The 15,341-nt window shown below is 34.7% G+C and overlaps 2 protein-coding genes across 3 annotated transcripts in view; one reads left to right on the top strand and one right to left on the bottom strand.

Annotated features, from left to right (window-relative positions):
- The window catches only part of LOC148905942 (vesicular inhibitory amino acid transporter-like), a 35,005-nt gene extending 28,629 nt beyond the window's left edge, over positions 1-6,376 (bottom strand). The window contains exon 1 of the mRNA XM_089038791.1: positions 6,249-6,376. The gene's annotated coding sequence lies outside the window, so the exon portion shown is untranslated. The remainder of the gene's footprint in view (positions 1-6,248) is intronic.
- Positions 6,322-14,647, top strand: LOC116291861 (paired box protein Pax-5). 2 transcript variants are annotated; one of them, XM_031699081.2, is made up of 7 exons: positions 6,322-6,451; positions 6,528-7,124; positions 8,849-9,033; positions 9,756-9,977; positions 10,560-10,662; positions 11,101-11,341; positions 12,463-14,647. In XM_031699081.2, exons 1-7 carry the CDS (start codon positions 6,433-6,435, stop codon positions 12,515-12,517), a joined length of 1,422 nt encoding a protein of 473 aa, XP_031554941.2. In that variant the 5' UTR covers positions 6,322-6,432; the 3' UTR covers positions 12,518-14,647. The 2 variants fall into 2 exon arrangements, with proteins under 2 accessions (XP_031554941.2, XP_031554940.2); XM_031699080.2 differs by having other exon boundaries at positions 10,560-10,860.
- The last annotated feature ends 694 nt before the right edge of the window (positions 14,648-15,341 follow it).

Below are 15,341 nucleotides of genomic sequence, written 5' to 3'. Positions count from 1 at the left end.
TCCGCTTTTATAACTATGCAGAATGATGTGTGGCAAAGTCGAGTCGCTCGAGGCTGACTGCCCATTTACTTTCAGTTTTCGCGACAAAGTGAAGAAATTTGGATATTAGAAGAAAAGGCATATCACAGAAGCAAAGATAGGGATAAATGTTTACTAGAATGGTAGATTTAATAAAGATAGAAGTTATTGTAATCTTCGTGGTTGAACAGTTGGTTGAGCGACTCTTGACTGAACACTGATGGGGGGTGGAGTGGGGAGTTAGGTGCGCAATCATCGTGATACGACCATTGGATTTCATTTTCATTTAGTTTACGACGAGATTTGAAGTTTCTAAAAAATGAGCAAACCAAAGAAAAAGAAGCAGCTATACCACAATGATGGTAAATACTAGAAATGTAATCTATTGCGATTCTAAATGAAATATGCCCGCAACCTCAGGCAAAATGCTGCAAATTTCATGCGCCAAAAAAAGATAAATAAAAATAAACAATAATTTGGTGATTTTGATCTATACATTGAAAAAAAAACCTGAATAAATGATACATGCAAGTCGAACACTATCCTGTATATGTGCGATTGTTTTTTTTTTCTGTGATGGCACGTATTTCTAGAAGTGGTTTTCCTTGTTGTTCAATTGACGTGAGGTTATTGACGTCGTTAGAGCAGCCGCAATTGACTCTCAAGTGCATCTCCGTTGTGTGTATGTCCACCCACGCCAATAACATCAGGAAAACACCATCCTGCTATCCTTATATAATCATTCCCGAGTTGGGAAAAAAGTTGACTGAAGTATTTCTCCTTTTAATAATTTACGATCTAAGTTATCTAGACGAACTACACGGCATTAGGTTTTATTACATAACAGAGTATCAGTCATATGAACTGTCTTTGTCCAAGACTTGGGTGAAAATTTGACGCTACTTTTTAAGTGGAGTTTTCCGATTGGACTGTTGATTTCTTGAAGTAATGATAAAGCACTTATTTATTCATCTTAAACACCGCCCGAGTCGTGATTGCAATAGGTCTCAGTATATTGGAATTATATTCTTTTGTTATTCTAAAGACATTTTCAATTAATTATACTTATTATTGCATTTATTAATGTCTTTTTGTGGCAATATGTGCAAAAAAAAGCCTATATAGGTTGAGTTATCTAAACTTCATACTTGTTACTTTTACTTTTGGAGACTACACTCATTCTGTTATCATTTTTTAATATTACCTTCACTTTGTTGTTATTTTATTGCCAATCATCAAACAAGAGGAACTTGAAATCAAGGGCGTCAATATGAATAAATTGTATTCAAAAGCACATTAAAAAGTCACTTGAACTGATGAATACCAAAACACAGTCTCGCACGAAAAGAATTTTGAACGTTAAGAACTCGAAAACTTCATTTTGATGGAGACTCTAGCAATAGTTTGGTCATTTAGACTTGTCGTATAAAAGGGAAGTGCTTATGAATGAGTTGATCTAGTTCTCAGAACGTTCTTCGCATCGATCGTGTTAATTCATGCTGGGTTTTGTGATTTGACTTAGGACATAGCTGCAGGCAATGCATTAGTCAGTAAATGAACTTTGATATAATGACGGCCTAATTTACATAACAATGCCTCCTCTGTAGGACTTACTATTTATGGCAACCCTTTAGCCCTTCCTTCAATCTTAAGATTGCCCACCTCTCATACACAAGCGCAAGTTACAAAAACTCCTGCACTTTTGTACTGTGTAAAGGTATTTAACTTTTTATCACCTTAATTTGAACTGGTTCATCGATTTACTTTCATCTACTAAGACTATCTAAATATTTGTCCTTTTTTCAACAACAAATATCAAATATTTTACTAATAATTAAATTTGATGATCAGATCTAGATAGGTAGTTAGTAACGGATTTGTCAGATTGGACTTGCTTTGTTAACTTTCACACTTTTCTTGTCGATTTGTTTGATTTTCGCTTGATGCCTTAACCAAATGGGTTTTGATTGTACGATAATTCTACTGCAAACAAATCATATATTTATCTGACGAAAATATCGTTTCTCTTGACTTGTTTGGCCTGCGACGCGTAACACAAATGCTGTGATTTCCTCGATATCTTTTACCAATTTGCCGAACTAAACATTTTTACTGGTCCAGATAATACTAGATACCACTTAGGGAGCTAAGCTGTATCGTTCCGAGGAAACCAGTATCCGAATCAAAGAAGATGGTGTTAAAGATTTATGGTTGATTGCTTCAAAAAGCACGCATTGGAGTGAGAGACTAGAACGGCCAAGCAAAGCGATAAACCTCTACTACGCTGAATGCTTCGGTGTAACTCATTGGAGTAAAGCTTTCACGCACCTGCTTAGACCAACCATTCGAGCCTTTAAATACTTGTACCGCTGGATTGTGAGGTACATGGTAAACAAAACTAGACGTTTTTGAAAAGTTCTGCTCGCGAATGTACGTCAACTTCAAAAGGTGTTGTGGAAGGCTGTGCACGGAATTCAGTTTCATAGCATCATCACAATTTGGCAAGTCGTATACCTATAGCTAATCGAACAGCAAGCTGAATGTCATCATAACTAGCAGTATTAGAACTTTGGAAGAAAAAGAGTTTTAAAAACTCTAAATGTACATAATTTTTGACGATGATTATCGAGCGCGAAACTGTTATCATACTTGGTTGCTAAAAGCCTTCCTTCATGTTGGCAAGATGTAACCTGTTTTTTTAGTTGCTGCAGGAAAAATCGTCCAGTGAAGAAGAACTTTACTCATTTATAATATTTCTTACACTATCACGAAATAAAACAAATATCTAAATGCGGAAAGTTAATTACATTTCGTGAAATATGCTTTACTGCACAAGGAAATTTTTTTTTTTTTTTTTTTTGAGAGGAATAAATCAAAGTTGTTTGTCGCACTGCAAATTCTTCAGATTGTTGCGCTTTTAGGTGGTTGGTTCCATGGACGTATTGCTAAGCACATGGTAGGAATTAGAGGGATGACTTTTATATCACTCTTGTAAAAACTATTTTATTACGAAATCATAAAGAAAGGTGCTTGGATTCTTCATTATGTTTCAAAATTAACATCGAGTTCGTGAAGGCATTTGCGGCAAACTACCAATGTCACGTTTCGTTATCCTTGAGACTATACTTATTACTTTGAAAGATCCAAGAATTTACTCACTATTTTCAAACTTATCTACTTGATACGAAAACGTATTTACTCAAAAACCTTAAAGTTGTAGTGAAGGCTGATTGCTGTCCTTCGAAAGAAGTTGAAATCGAAGATGGCGAACAAACGCAAATTGGACTTTAGTATCAAAATGGCCACAAAACAAGAAAAAGACTTGCTCGAATAGTTGGTATTTCTACAAGATTCAACAAAAGCTATTGTAGTTTTTTTGAACAAGTATTTTCTTATCAGTTCGTGATCCGAATATATTATATATTTATTTGATTTATTGATTTTATCAAGTAACTGCTCATTTCCACAATGAACAGTGAAGAAGAGAAGACACAATCAATTAAAGTGCCATGCAAGTGACTAGAACAACAAGAAGACACTAAGATTTTATCGAAACCGGAATATTTAAACACTAGGCTTGCAAAACTTCATGTTTACAAAATCGTTGTCCAACTCCTTCATATACGAAAAGAAAACCTATTGTAAAACAGAATTACTAAAGAAAACAATGATTTCTTTATGCTTTCGCACCTTTGGGTCCATCTTTATAGTTCCGTTAGAGAAAAGGTTCAATTTTGCATGTTATTGGTGATTTATATCATAACACAAATAGTTGTCAGTGACATATTCATGGAAGCAGGGCTAGACTCTATATATTGTTGTGAGAGGATAAAAAAACAGCACCAGTCGATTTGCATAGGGTTCTTTTGTTAGTAATAGCAAAAGAACTGCAGGTATTTTATATTCATTTATTTCTACACCTCTTAAGAGGAAAGAGTTGGGTTTACTGGTCATCATTTGGGTCATTGAATAGTGATTACTCACTTGAATGGCAAAAAAATACACAGAAATTTAATCTCAACGAAACATAACGTTATTACTCCAGTTGTGCGTGAAGGAGGCTAACAAACAACGCTAAACAACAGGCACAAGAGGTATGAACGCGCATCCAAAATACATTCGCCAACTAAAAATATAGGATTTTGTTAAACCGTTTGGAGTTGATTGGTATGAACATTTGTAAATTTTGTTTAAATGTCAAAAAATTAGGAATGATATAAAAGTTGAACAAACTTTTTGAATTGCACAACAGGAAAGTGCCTGAGGGTATGTTTAAAGCATTCCTTCACATATCAAGTCTAGTTACCCAGCCACATTGACTACTACAGTCAACGCTCATCATTATAAAACTTAATTGCCATTTACAAGCGACTATTATTTTTCAGTTAAACAACTATGACAGCCGCAAATCACAAGACTCTTCCATAAGTCGGACGGAAGCAGGATTTCAAAAGACGCGTCCCACTCTTTTGCGCTTCTTTTTGCTACTTGAAAGAAGTTTTCTCATAGTTCCAACAAATTAATTACTAAATCTGAAATTTTACAAGTATTGAATAGAGCATAGTGCTATTATTACCATGATACATACATTAGTTAATTAATCATAATGAATGCGGCATCTTCTCAAAACAACCGTTCGAAGGTCAATGTTTGATTATTAATAGCAATACATACTGACTCTACTCTTGCTGAACTGCGAAGTCAGTAAGTATATCGTGAGTCCAGCCGACCAAAAAATTGTATTCTGGTACGTTCACTCTGGCACTCCTACGCAAAGTTGCTCAGCGCTCGTTAGCTTTCTAATGACGCTATACTATTAATCGCTTCTTCTTTTAATATATGATTATATTTTTATAAATCCAAGATTTAGCTTCATCGTCGAATCCCACCAAAGATCTTAAGAACCCTCTTTATGAGAAATTGTTCGAGAACGTTTGATCGCATTAAGTGATTATGTATTCTGATCACGCCTCCAGTGATATTAATGTTTATTATTTTAGCTTGCAATCTTGAAATGCCATCACTCAATTAATAACTAATGGCAAACAATGCGAAGATTCGAAAATGAAAAGCGTGATCACATTTTGTGGATCCAAAAGAACAGTGGATATTCTAGACAATAACCGCTGGATGTGAATCATTATGGTTTAGTGGAGCGCGTCTATAATTCGTTTCGAATGATAGCATGAGCAAAGCTCCGTTACCAACTAACCGTTATTACCCATCGAATATACAAACGCTAGAAACTAACGGGATTCCCTGGCTGCAAATCGTGCGAAAGTGTTCCAGCAAGGTCTAGTTAATCCCTGCGGGTTACTTAACTCTTGCCTAATATGTAATGTTCCATCTGTACTAGTTTTCGAATACAAAGACTTTAGGGTCTCGTTACTAAGCCGTTGGCTCAAAATATGCTGCTAGTCTTTGTTTAGCAGTGATTATAGTCTCAGCATCATAAAAGCCTTTCTCAATAGCCTCCTATTGGGACTTAAAATTCAAATTTTTCATTCTCGAGGGTATTATTTTGCGGCTTTTTGAAAGATTCAAGGCAAAGTTGACGAAAGTTTAGTTGGACGGAAATTTGGTGGCTTAGTTAGGGTAGGTAGGTACGGTCGAGTGCACAGATGTGGTTAAGATTTAGTCACACCCAGATGGTTCTGTTTGCTCTTTCATCGGCTCTCTTGTGTTTCTTAGGATTTCATTGCTCTTTTTTCTGTCTACTTGAAGCTAATTTTAATGAAAAGAGACAATGGAAGGCTTAGTTTTATAATGCAAATTACGCAAGGACGAAAAAAGCTGATGATGGAATCGATAAACAATACTTTATGAAAAAAGTTCAACTGACGCAATTCTTCCGGATCAAAATATTTTGAGATTTCACAAAGTTCTGAAGGTAGTTTTATGGTTGAGGTTCGAGAAAACCAGGCTCTTATAACTAAACTCTTATAAAACGGTCACTGAGGTGATAATTGCTTTATTAGCTCTTGTTGAGTGGCATGTCTTTTGTCACTATTCACCTTATTTGGAAACAAAAAACAATAGCTCGTGGTTTCCAACCAATCAGTTTTTCGGAAGCCAATGAAGTGTCAATCAAAACTCTATGTTGGTTCTCGGCGTGATATTAGAATGCGCTTCAGAAGAAGGGATCAGTAGTCACTAAGAAGTTTACTCAATACGTTGGGTACGAAGGAATTTGGTTAAACTTTTAAGAAATATCCTAAAGCAAGACTTACCAAAGACTTAACGCTCCAGTGAACTGTACCAGAAATTTGATAGTATTTGTCTTCTTTATTTGACTTTCACAGTTTTGGCTGGCGACCAGGGGTGACAGAGTATTTAGTAACGCCTGACTGAGCCTTGCAGCGCCTGAGTGATTTTTCAAAAGTCATAGACACGAGCGTTCACTCATCTGCTAGAATGTCCCATAGTAAACAAGGTGGGTAGTCAAGCTCCAGCTACTTATGGCGTCTTGCAATAGTTACCTTCTTACAAATTTGATTCCTTACCTCTAGGTCATGGTGGAGTAAACCAACTTGGAGGTGTTTTTGTCAACGGTAGGCCGCTTCCCGATAGAGTTCGCCAGAGGATTGTGGAGCTGGCCCAGAGCGGAGTTCGTCCATGTGATATTTCCCGCCAATTACAGGTTTCCCATGGCTGCGTTAGTAAGATACTTTGCCGTTTTTACGAGACGGGATCAATTAAGCCTGGTGTTATTGGAGGAAGTAAACCAAAAGTTGCAACCCCAGGCGTAGTGAACAAGATAGCAGAATACAAAATGTCAAACCCGACTATGTTCGCATGGGAGATTCGAGATAGACTTCTCAGTGAAAATGTTTGCAGTTCCGACAATGTTCCTAGCGTCAGCTCCATAAATAGGATCGTCAGGAACCGCATAAATAGCCCAGACAAAAATAACAACCCCAAATCCTCATCCAACGACAACTCGCAGCTCGATATGGCTTCGAAAAGCGAGCGTGAATACCAAGAGGTAATGAACGTACCGCGATCATCTTACTCGATCAGTGGGCTTTTGGGGATTCCGATGCAGCACAGCCAGTTAACTTCACCAAGTAAACGCAAACATTCTGTGGAAAGCAACGACAGTACAGGTAAGAAAACTTTTCAACCTTAACAACGAAGAAAAAATTGACAGTTTTTAAATACTTTTGTTGCGCGCCAAATTTGCCCAACTTTAAAAAGATCATTCGCTGTTGTTCTATCTTTATCTATGTTATGCGAGAAGCAGTAGAGAAACTTGTCTTGCGTATAACATAGAGTAAAATAATATCTTTGCACCTTTGCCTGTGGTATATTTTTATTCAACTACTGTTCAGACTCGAAAATTCAACTAAATTTACAGTTGTTGCCTAACAAGTTAAAGCGTTTAATGGTTAGATGGGGTTAGATGAAAACAACGTGGATTTATTTACCACTGTACCTGTATTTTTGACGAACTACTTTTCTTACTTTATATGCATTTTATTTTTATTCTACTAAGTACTATTCTCCAGGGACGTTTCTAATATAACTAGCAAACTCTTGTAGTAGTTTAAGCAATTTTATCTTTTACGGTGTAGAGTTTAGAGGTTTTAGTTACCGCAGTATGACCTGTTGCTCTGGTTTTAAATGGAGCGACCATGGTATTTGAAGCCACGTGCTGTGCTGTGCCACTATCTTGACTGTTTATTTATGTAAATATTATGAATTTACTTCGGAATTCATTTACTGGTTGCTGAATTTAGAAAACACAATGGCTATGATTTTAAATTTCTCCAAAAAAAACGTAATTCCACTTCTCGTGAAAATACATTCACCATTAAATTTTTATGTAAAATAGTATGTGTCAAAATGTTGCAGTTTAATGGCATCTCTGCTGTTAACTGGCTTCCTTAGTATGAATATAAATGTGTATATGTAAATCAAAATTCTTTTGTTGCAGTTTCAAAACTTCTGCTTAGTTGGCTATCCTATATATATTTTAAATCGGTTAAAACCTTTTAATAATTGAAAGGATATGGAAAAGATACAATTTCAACAGCAAAAATCAAGAGATTTCCAATGCTTTTCAATTTTGGAGCACACTGAAATTCAATACAGGTGTAATCAAACTATAATATACTTGTAACCCTGTTGCCAAACCATGTTTGCTGGTGAGGGTCAAAACAATGATTTTTCTATATAATTTATTATATAAATAATTTTGATATATTGATGGTTGTGCAAATAGTTCAATTTGAAATTGGATTTTAAAATCTTAAATAAATCAAAAGTTTTTAACAGGTTGTTTGAAAAACAGATTAAGTTTCAATCAGATAACCTTTGGAACAGCATTGTTCTTATCATTATAGTTTATATAATGAGATAGGTGTGGATTTCAGCAAACCATGATGCATGTTCTTGAGGGAATTACACTTAATACTTGTATAATTTAGGTAGGACAGTTTATGTCTTGGATAACCAAAGTACAGTAGTTTAAAAAGTTCCAGAGAGATTAGAAATGTCATTTAGAATTTTGTATAGTGAACAGAGGAAAATAACAGTTTAAAGTATAGCTCTTTCTACACAAGTCATATACATCCAGACTTGTTCTAATTTTTATATTGGCAATTTTCGATATTTTGCGAACTCAGTAGTTGCAAGCTTTTATATTTTTTGATTGGTAGCAGTTAAAAAACCAAATTCCAATGGGCAACACACAACTTCTCAGTTCCTGTATTGAAAATAGCAGTAAATGTGATGTATTTCTGCATTAAAATATGCTGTTGCAGATTTGAATGGCTCAGTCGAATTTGTTAATATTTCATTAATGAGATACTTTTTTTTTAATATAAAGGAAGCCACTCAGATGATGAAGGCCACCATGATCCCAACTCCCCAGCACACCTGAAGATGAGTCGGCGCCAACGTACAACATTTACTGATGACCAAATTGATAAATTAGAAAGAGTCTTTGAAAAGACCCACTATCCAGATGTCTTCACACGGGAAGAATTGGCACAGCAAGTCAATCTCTCTGAGGCAAGAATCCAGGTAGTTCATTACTGGTAATGCTGGAAACCTGTCTAACTGGTTTGTACTAATTTCCAGTTAATGAATCAGTCATTAGCCTCATTGTGTGTGTGCAGAAACTAACACAAAGCTAACCAATAACAACTAAAATTAAACTTTGTTATTTGTGAGTTGGTTGTTGGCCACACTGTTATTTTGGCAAAATGTTCCAGCCTTGCAGTAATGAATTTTACTTCTGTCATATTATATTGTGGTTGTATTTTAATTAATAAATCAATGTTTCATGACAATTTTAATGTAATTTAACCAATATAATAACACATTAGTAATTATTTTAAACCATGACCCCATGTGTTAATATAATATTTGTTATTGATACTTGATCAAGTGATACAGCTAAAAAGGGATTATAGTTGAATGAGGTGACAATTGCAAAAGAAATATTATTTTGAGTTTATTTTGCCATATTATTCTATTTTAAACTATGCTGTGAATGAAACAGTATCTTTTTGAACATTGATGGATTTTCATTTTCTCAAAAATTTAGATAAAGAAAAAGAGATTGTTTTCCTGTTTCTCAGAAACCTATGCATTTAAATGTGTTTGTGTATTGGCATTCTATATCAACTTCCTCCAAAACAATGGAAGAAATTGCAATTCACAGACAACTACATGAATAAGTAAGAAGAAACCTAGCTTTACTAATGTTGCTGGTATTATGGTAATTTTAGGTATGGTATTCCAATCGTCGTGCAAAGTGGAGAAAAGATGGTAAAGGTGGCCCAGGAAGCCCTGCTTCATCACCATCCAATCAACAAATGCAGACGTCATACATATCTATGCCAAATGGTTATCAACAGATGCATACTGTGATCAGTCCTGGAACCGGTCATCCACAGTTAACACCTGTTGAAGCTGATCATACTCAAGTCCACTATCCACCATCTAATGAGGTAGGTACAAACTCTTTAATACCATGAATAACCCAGGCACCTCATGGTACCTAGCCTGTGTGTCTCATTGCTATTATATTATGCTTTTTAGTTGAGTTTGGAGCAACAAGTTTTGTCAGTGACATGTGCAGGTTGTCAGGGGCAGCATCAAAGATGTTCAGTAGCACGATACTGATGTCATCCGCAATAAATAAAGCATGTGTTTATTAGTAATGTTGCACCAAAGCTTCTGTCACACCAAACTCGACTGATAAGCATAGTACCTAAGGACCTAACAGTAAATGATTGATTGAATGAATAAACAAATGAATGCCTTACCATTGAATCTTCATTTGAACTGTATTATTTCATAGTAAGTGATTAGCTTAAACATTTTCTGTAGTCGAGGCTGTGATGCTGTTTTCTTTGTTCCCTAGTACTTTTCTTTCTCTATTGGTCCATCTTCATTTCCTTTACTTTTTGACATCCCCTTAGAAAAAAAAGGAATTTATATTAATAGACATAGGGTCACTTGACAGTCAACTCAATATAAATAGTCCTATAATAAGTAATCCAAGCCATATACTTTTTATGTAATTGCAGAGTGTTCAAATAAAGAAGGAGCTGACAGAACTGAAGCCAGTTTCAGAGAATAACCTTGGAATGCATCCAACTATTGGTGTCTCTACCATCCAAGTAGGACAAGGTCAACTACCTCAATATGAAGTCATGAAATCATTACCTCCCATGAGTGCTCCAAGCCCAACATATATTGCTGTACCATCATCTACAGCATCCATGCAATTACACAGTTCTCAAATGTACAACCAGTACAATGGGCAGAACTATAGCACATACACTACTTCAACTACTAGACAAAGCATTCCCACTCAATCACTCTCGGGTATGACATATACAATATTTATTGAAAAGTGACAAAGATTTTTTGCTTTTGAATTTTTTTATTCATATGGGCAGGGTAATGTATGTGCCAGTAATATCTTGCTTATGATCAGCCTTCAATCAATCTTGACTAATTCCACTAAAATCCATCCAAATGGCTTAGCTTCCATCAGAATTCCTTGAATACAGTTTGCATAAAGTTGCACTTCTATATTCATGATTCCATTTTGTATGTTAACAGGAAATCCAGCCTCAAGCCAAGCTATGTCACCTCCTGCAGCAAACACAGCTCCTGGTGGCTATGTCCTTCCTCCTGTCAGTACCCTAACCAAAGGACATGTTTTTGAAAACCAAGGCCAATACCAAACAGCACAGTATGCTCAGATTCCTCCTGGTGCTTATCCTTCTGATCAATGGATACAGGCTTATCCTGGACAAGGCTTTATTGGAAGACCAACAGTATTTGCTGTTCCTGCACAATGGTAGGTAAATAACATCCAATCTTCAACTATTGTATGCAATGGTAACTGCTCCAAAAAAAATCAGTTCATCTAATTATGCTGCACTATTAAATTTTGTACAATGTGACAGTGTGTCCAAGCAACTCAATTTTCAATGTCAATGTTTCATCTTTGCTGCACTATTAAATTTTTCACAATGCGATACCATTTGGCCAAATGCAAAGTGTCCAAGCAACTCAATTTTCAATGTCAATGTTTCATCTTTGCTGCACTATTAAATTTTTCACAATGTGACAGCATTTGGCCAAATGCAAAGTGTCCAAGCAACTCAATTTTCAATGTCAATGTTTCATCTTTGCTGCACTATTAAATTTTTCACAATGCGATACCATTTGGCCAAATGCAAAGTGTCCAAGCAACTCAATTTTCAATGTCAATGTTTCATCTTTGCTGCACTATTAAATTTTTCACAATGCGATACCATTTGGCCAAATGCAAAGTGTCCAAGCAACTCAATTTTTAATGTCAATGTTTCATCTTTGCTGCACTATTAAATTTTTCACAATGTGACAGCATTTGGCCAAATGCAAAGTGTCCAAGCAACTCAATTTTCAATGTCAATGTTTCATCTTTGCTGCACTATTAAATTTTTCACAATACGATACCATTTGGCCAAATGCAAAGTGTCCAAGCAACTCAATTTTCAATGTCAATGTTTCATCTTTGCTGCACTATTAAATTTTGCACAATGTGACGCCTTTAGCCAACTGCAGAGTGTCCAAGCACCTCAATTTTCAATGTCCTATTGATAGTGAATTAAGTAATTGCAGGGCAAAAAATCGTTTGTGCAACCTTTTTGCATGTTTTGCATAAATGTCATAGTTGCTGTGTGACTTCACAAAAAAATGGTTTCAAAGCTTAATAGTCAAGTTTATTTCACACACAAAAATTAAAATACAAAAATATAGGAATAATTAAATAGAGTTGAACAGTTATGAAAAATACAGAATAAATACTTACAAAGCGAGATCAAGTTTAGTGTGTAGGGCTATTGAAAAAGTATGAACTATCGAGTCAACAGCCATCACACTGTCATAGTTTTTGTTTAAACTCTAATTGACTTTTTTAAAATGCTATTGCAGGGCTGCACCACCACAATCAAGAGTGGATAATTCAAAAATGACATCACAAGCTTGATATTGATATCTGAAAATGTTGGTTAATAATGAACCAGCACTCAATGCCATGGAATCCAATCACTACATTAACAATCAACATGGGTTAGACAATGCAGATGATCTTCGTATTGGTTAAAGCTTGTGATCAGTTTTCATGCTTTATCAGTTAAGGTGGCTTTCATTTATGAGGGTTAAATAAATCGAGGGGACGAGAAGTCAGATTTTGTGTAAATTTTAATTGCTTCAAAATAAGGAACTCCTGCACATATATTTGGTTGTACAAATTCTCATAGGTTGAAAAGCCCTATGACTAGATTTCATTCTGGCTTTAAATGAACTTGTGCTTGACAAGCTGCTATTGAAACAACATTTATGGATTTTGAAATTCCAACTTAATGGGACAAATTTCTAAGAATTTGATACCCGAATAATAAATACGCCCAAACTCTAATCTGAAAAGAAAGTTATGGAAGATTTGATGTTATCAATATTATTTTTTCAAATATCAATTTTTCTCAGAGTTCAGGCAACTTTTTTAAAAAAAAGTTTGCAATATGCTGCCCAAAAGAGAATCCCTGGCACAAGAAGAAAGCATTTAATAACTATGTTTGTTTTTTTTTTGATAGCAAAAATGTTCATCTGAATTTTTTGAAAAGCTCTTTTTTATGTCCTTTTTAAATAAATAGTATATTTTGATAGGACTTGAATGAGATAAGTACATCAATAGCCATAAATACAATCAAAATGTATATATTTTATACCACAAATCAATTCATATTAATGCTTCAGAATAGCATATTTAGCAGCAGCAAGTAGCTAGAGTATAAAAATGTAAATCCACATCCGTAGTTGCACTGGGTGTTAATTAGCATGAAGAAAATCACACTTGTGTGTGCGCACTGTAACTTTTTAAAAAGTAATTGATAATTTGCTGCTTCAAGATTTTACATGGCTCACAAAAATAATAATTATCTCTTACACTAAAACATTTTTTTGAGGGCCATGAATATCGTACATTGAAACACAATATATTTAGTAGCTTTAAGATAATTAGCTAGAATAAGAGTGATTGCAATATGCTTATCACAGGCAGATTACTAGAATTATGCACATGGAACATTAATTTGTATTATTCAGAATATGCATGAGTGCATACCATAAATCCTTGAAAAAGTAACAAAGTTGTACAAATAAGTGCAAAGTTGTGTAGGTCTATGGTCTACTAAACTTACTAATTTGTGCAATTTCTTACAAAGTTTTTCACAGATATATGGTATGCACTCCATTAACATGTCTGACAGTAATTAAGCATTGCCATACCCCCTAGTCAATCTCACTTTTTCATTAGGAACAAGTTTTTATGCAAAAGAAATGAATGCATGCATTCGAAGATGATGTCATTCATTAAATCTTCAATATATCCAAAATAATATTAGTTTTGGAGTAAAAAATCAAATTGGTAAAACCTGGATTGCTCGAAAATGATCACGCTAGTCTGTGCATATTGCTTATTTATACTGTGTGTAATTTTTTAATATTCAATCTCTTGATAGAGTCATATGCAGGACTCATAATTTCAAAATTGATAAAAAAATTCTATTTTGACAAAACCCTCAGCTCAACCACTGTGTTTTCCTACTTCACAATGTGTCCTGAGAATGATTTCTTTTTCTTTTGGTGAAACTTGGGGTTTCCCCCAAGAAACAGACATAGTTTGAGATGGGAAAACACTATGCCTAAGCTGAAAAGTCTATTTTGTAATGATGTACTACCGGTATGTCATATTCTAGTAGAAGGAATCAATTTTGGACATTCCGATACGATTACAATTATGATTATTACTACTAATTTGGGACTTTATCCACTTTGTATGCTATGCAGTTAATACTGTATTTTTCTTTCAAATGCATTTGTTTTTGTGTGATGGAGGCATTTTTTATTGCCTAAAGAATTAATTCATGGTCTACATATTTTTATACAATCTGCAGGAGTATTAATCTAAAATTTGGAGTATGGAAACATTATTTAAGGATAGCCACTATACAGTTGTATGTAATTTTGATAATGGCAATTGATAGATGTTTATTTTTGTACTCAGACATGTATTTTGTAATTTGTTGTAAAACAAAGATACAATTCATTTAAACTATTTACTGGTATTAGTGTTTTATTGTGTATTCTTCGTGATAGTTCAAAAAAAAGTTTCTAAAAGGAATGCAAAAGGAATGGTCCCAAATATTTGTTGAAAATATAAGTAGAAACACCTATGGTAGTTTTATAGCCCTTTACCCCACCCAAATGTTGGGCCAAATATAATTTGCAATGCATTATATTTGAAACCTGCTCCACCCCAAAATTAAAATCACACTGTAGGAAAAACCATGTCATTTATCTTATCATTTGACTTGCTATTTCATTTATATAACCAAAGATGTTCTTAATAGAACGTTGGGACTTTAAGACTCCATTGTCTGCTTGAATAAGGTATATTTTTGATTACTGATTCCAAATCAATAGAAAAGGACCCACTTTCCCACATGATTGCATCTTTATTTTTCATTGCTTTATCCTTTATTCTAATTAGTCTTTCCTTTGATGATGATGGTGAAGGGGGTGGTGATGATGATGGTGTTGATGAATGGAAGGTAGAGGAAGAGTAGAAGATAGAGGCACGAGTTTTTTTTTGTTTTGTTTTGTTTTTTGTTTTTGTGCGGCAAGCTTTTGCAGCCTAGGCAACTCCAGGCACATCAGGTTTTCTGTTGCTTTCTCTTTCGCCCATCCATACGTTAATAATTAGTTTGGTTGAGAAAACCAAAACATCAGATGCATATCGAAGTTGTCAA

The sequence above is a fragment of the Actinia tenebrosa genome, unplaced genomic scaffold, assembly GCF_029948245.1.
Source record: "Actinia tenebrosa isolate PJP-AT-01 unplaced genomic scaffold, QUT_ActTen_1.0 PGA_scaffold6__47_contigs__length_16458017, whole genome shotgun sequence".
NCBI classification, from domain to species: Eukaryota; Metazoa; Cnidaria; class Anthozoa; order Actiniaria; family Actiniidae; genus Actinia; species Actinia tenebrosa.
The sequence above is the reverse complement of the archived record's forward strand: the minus strand, read 5'-3'. Positions and strand labels throughout refer to the sequence as shown.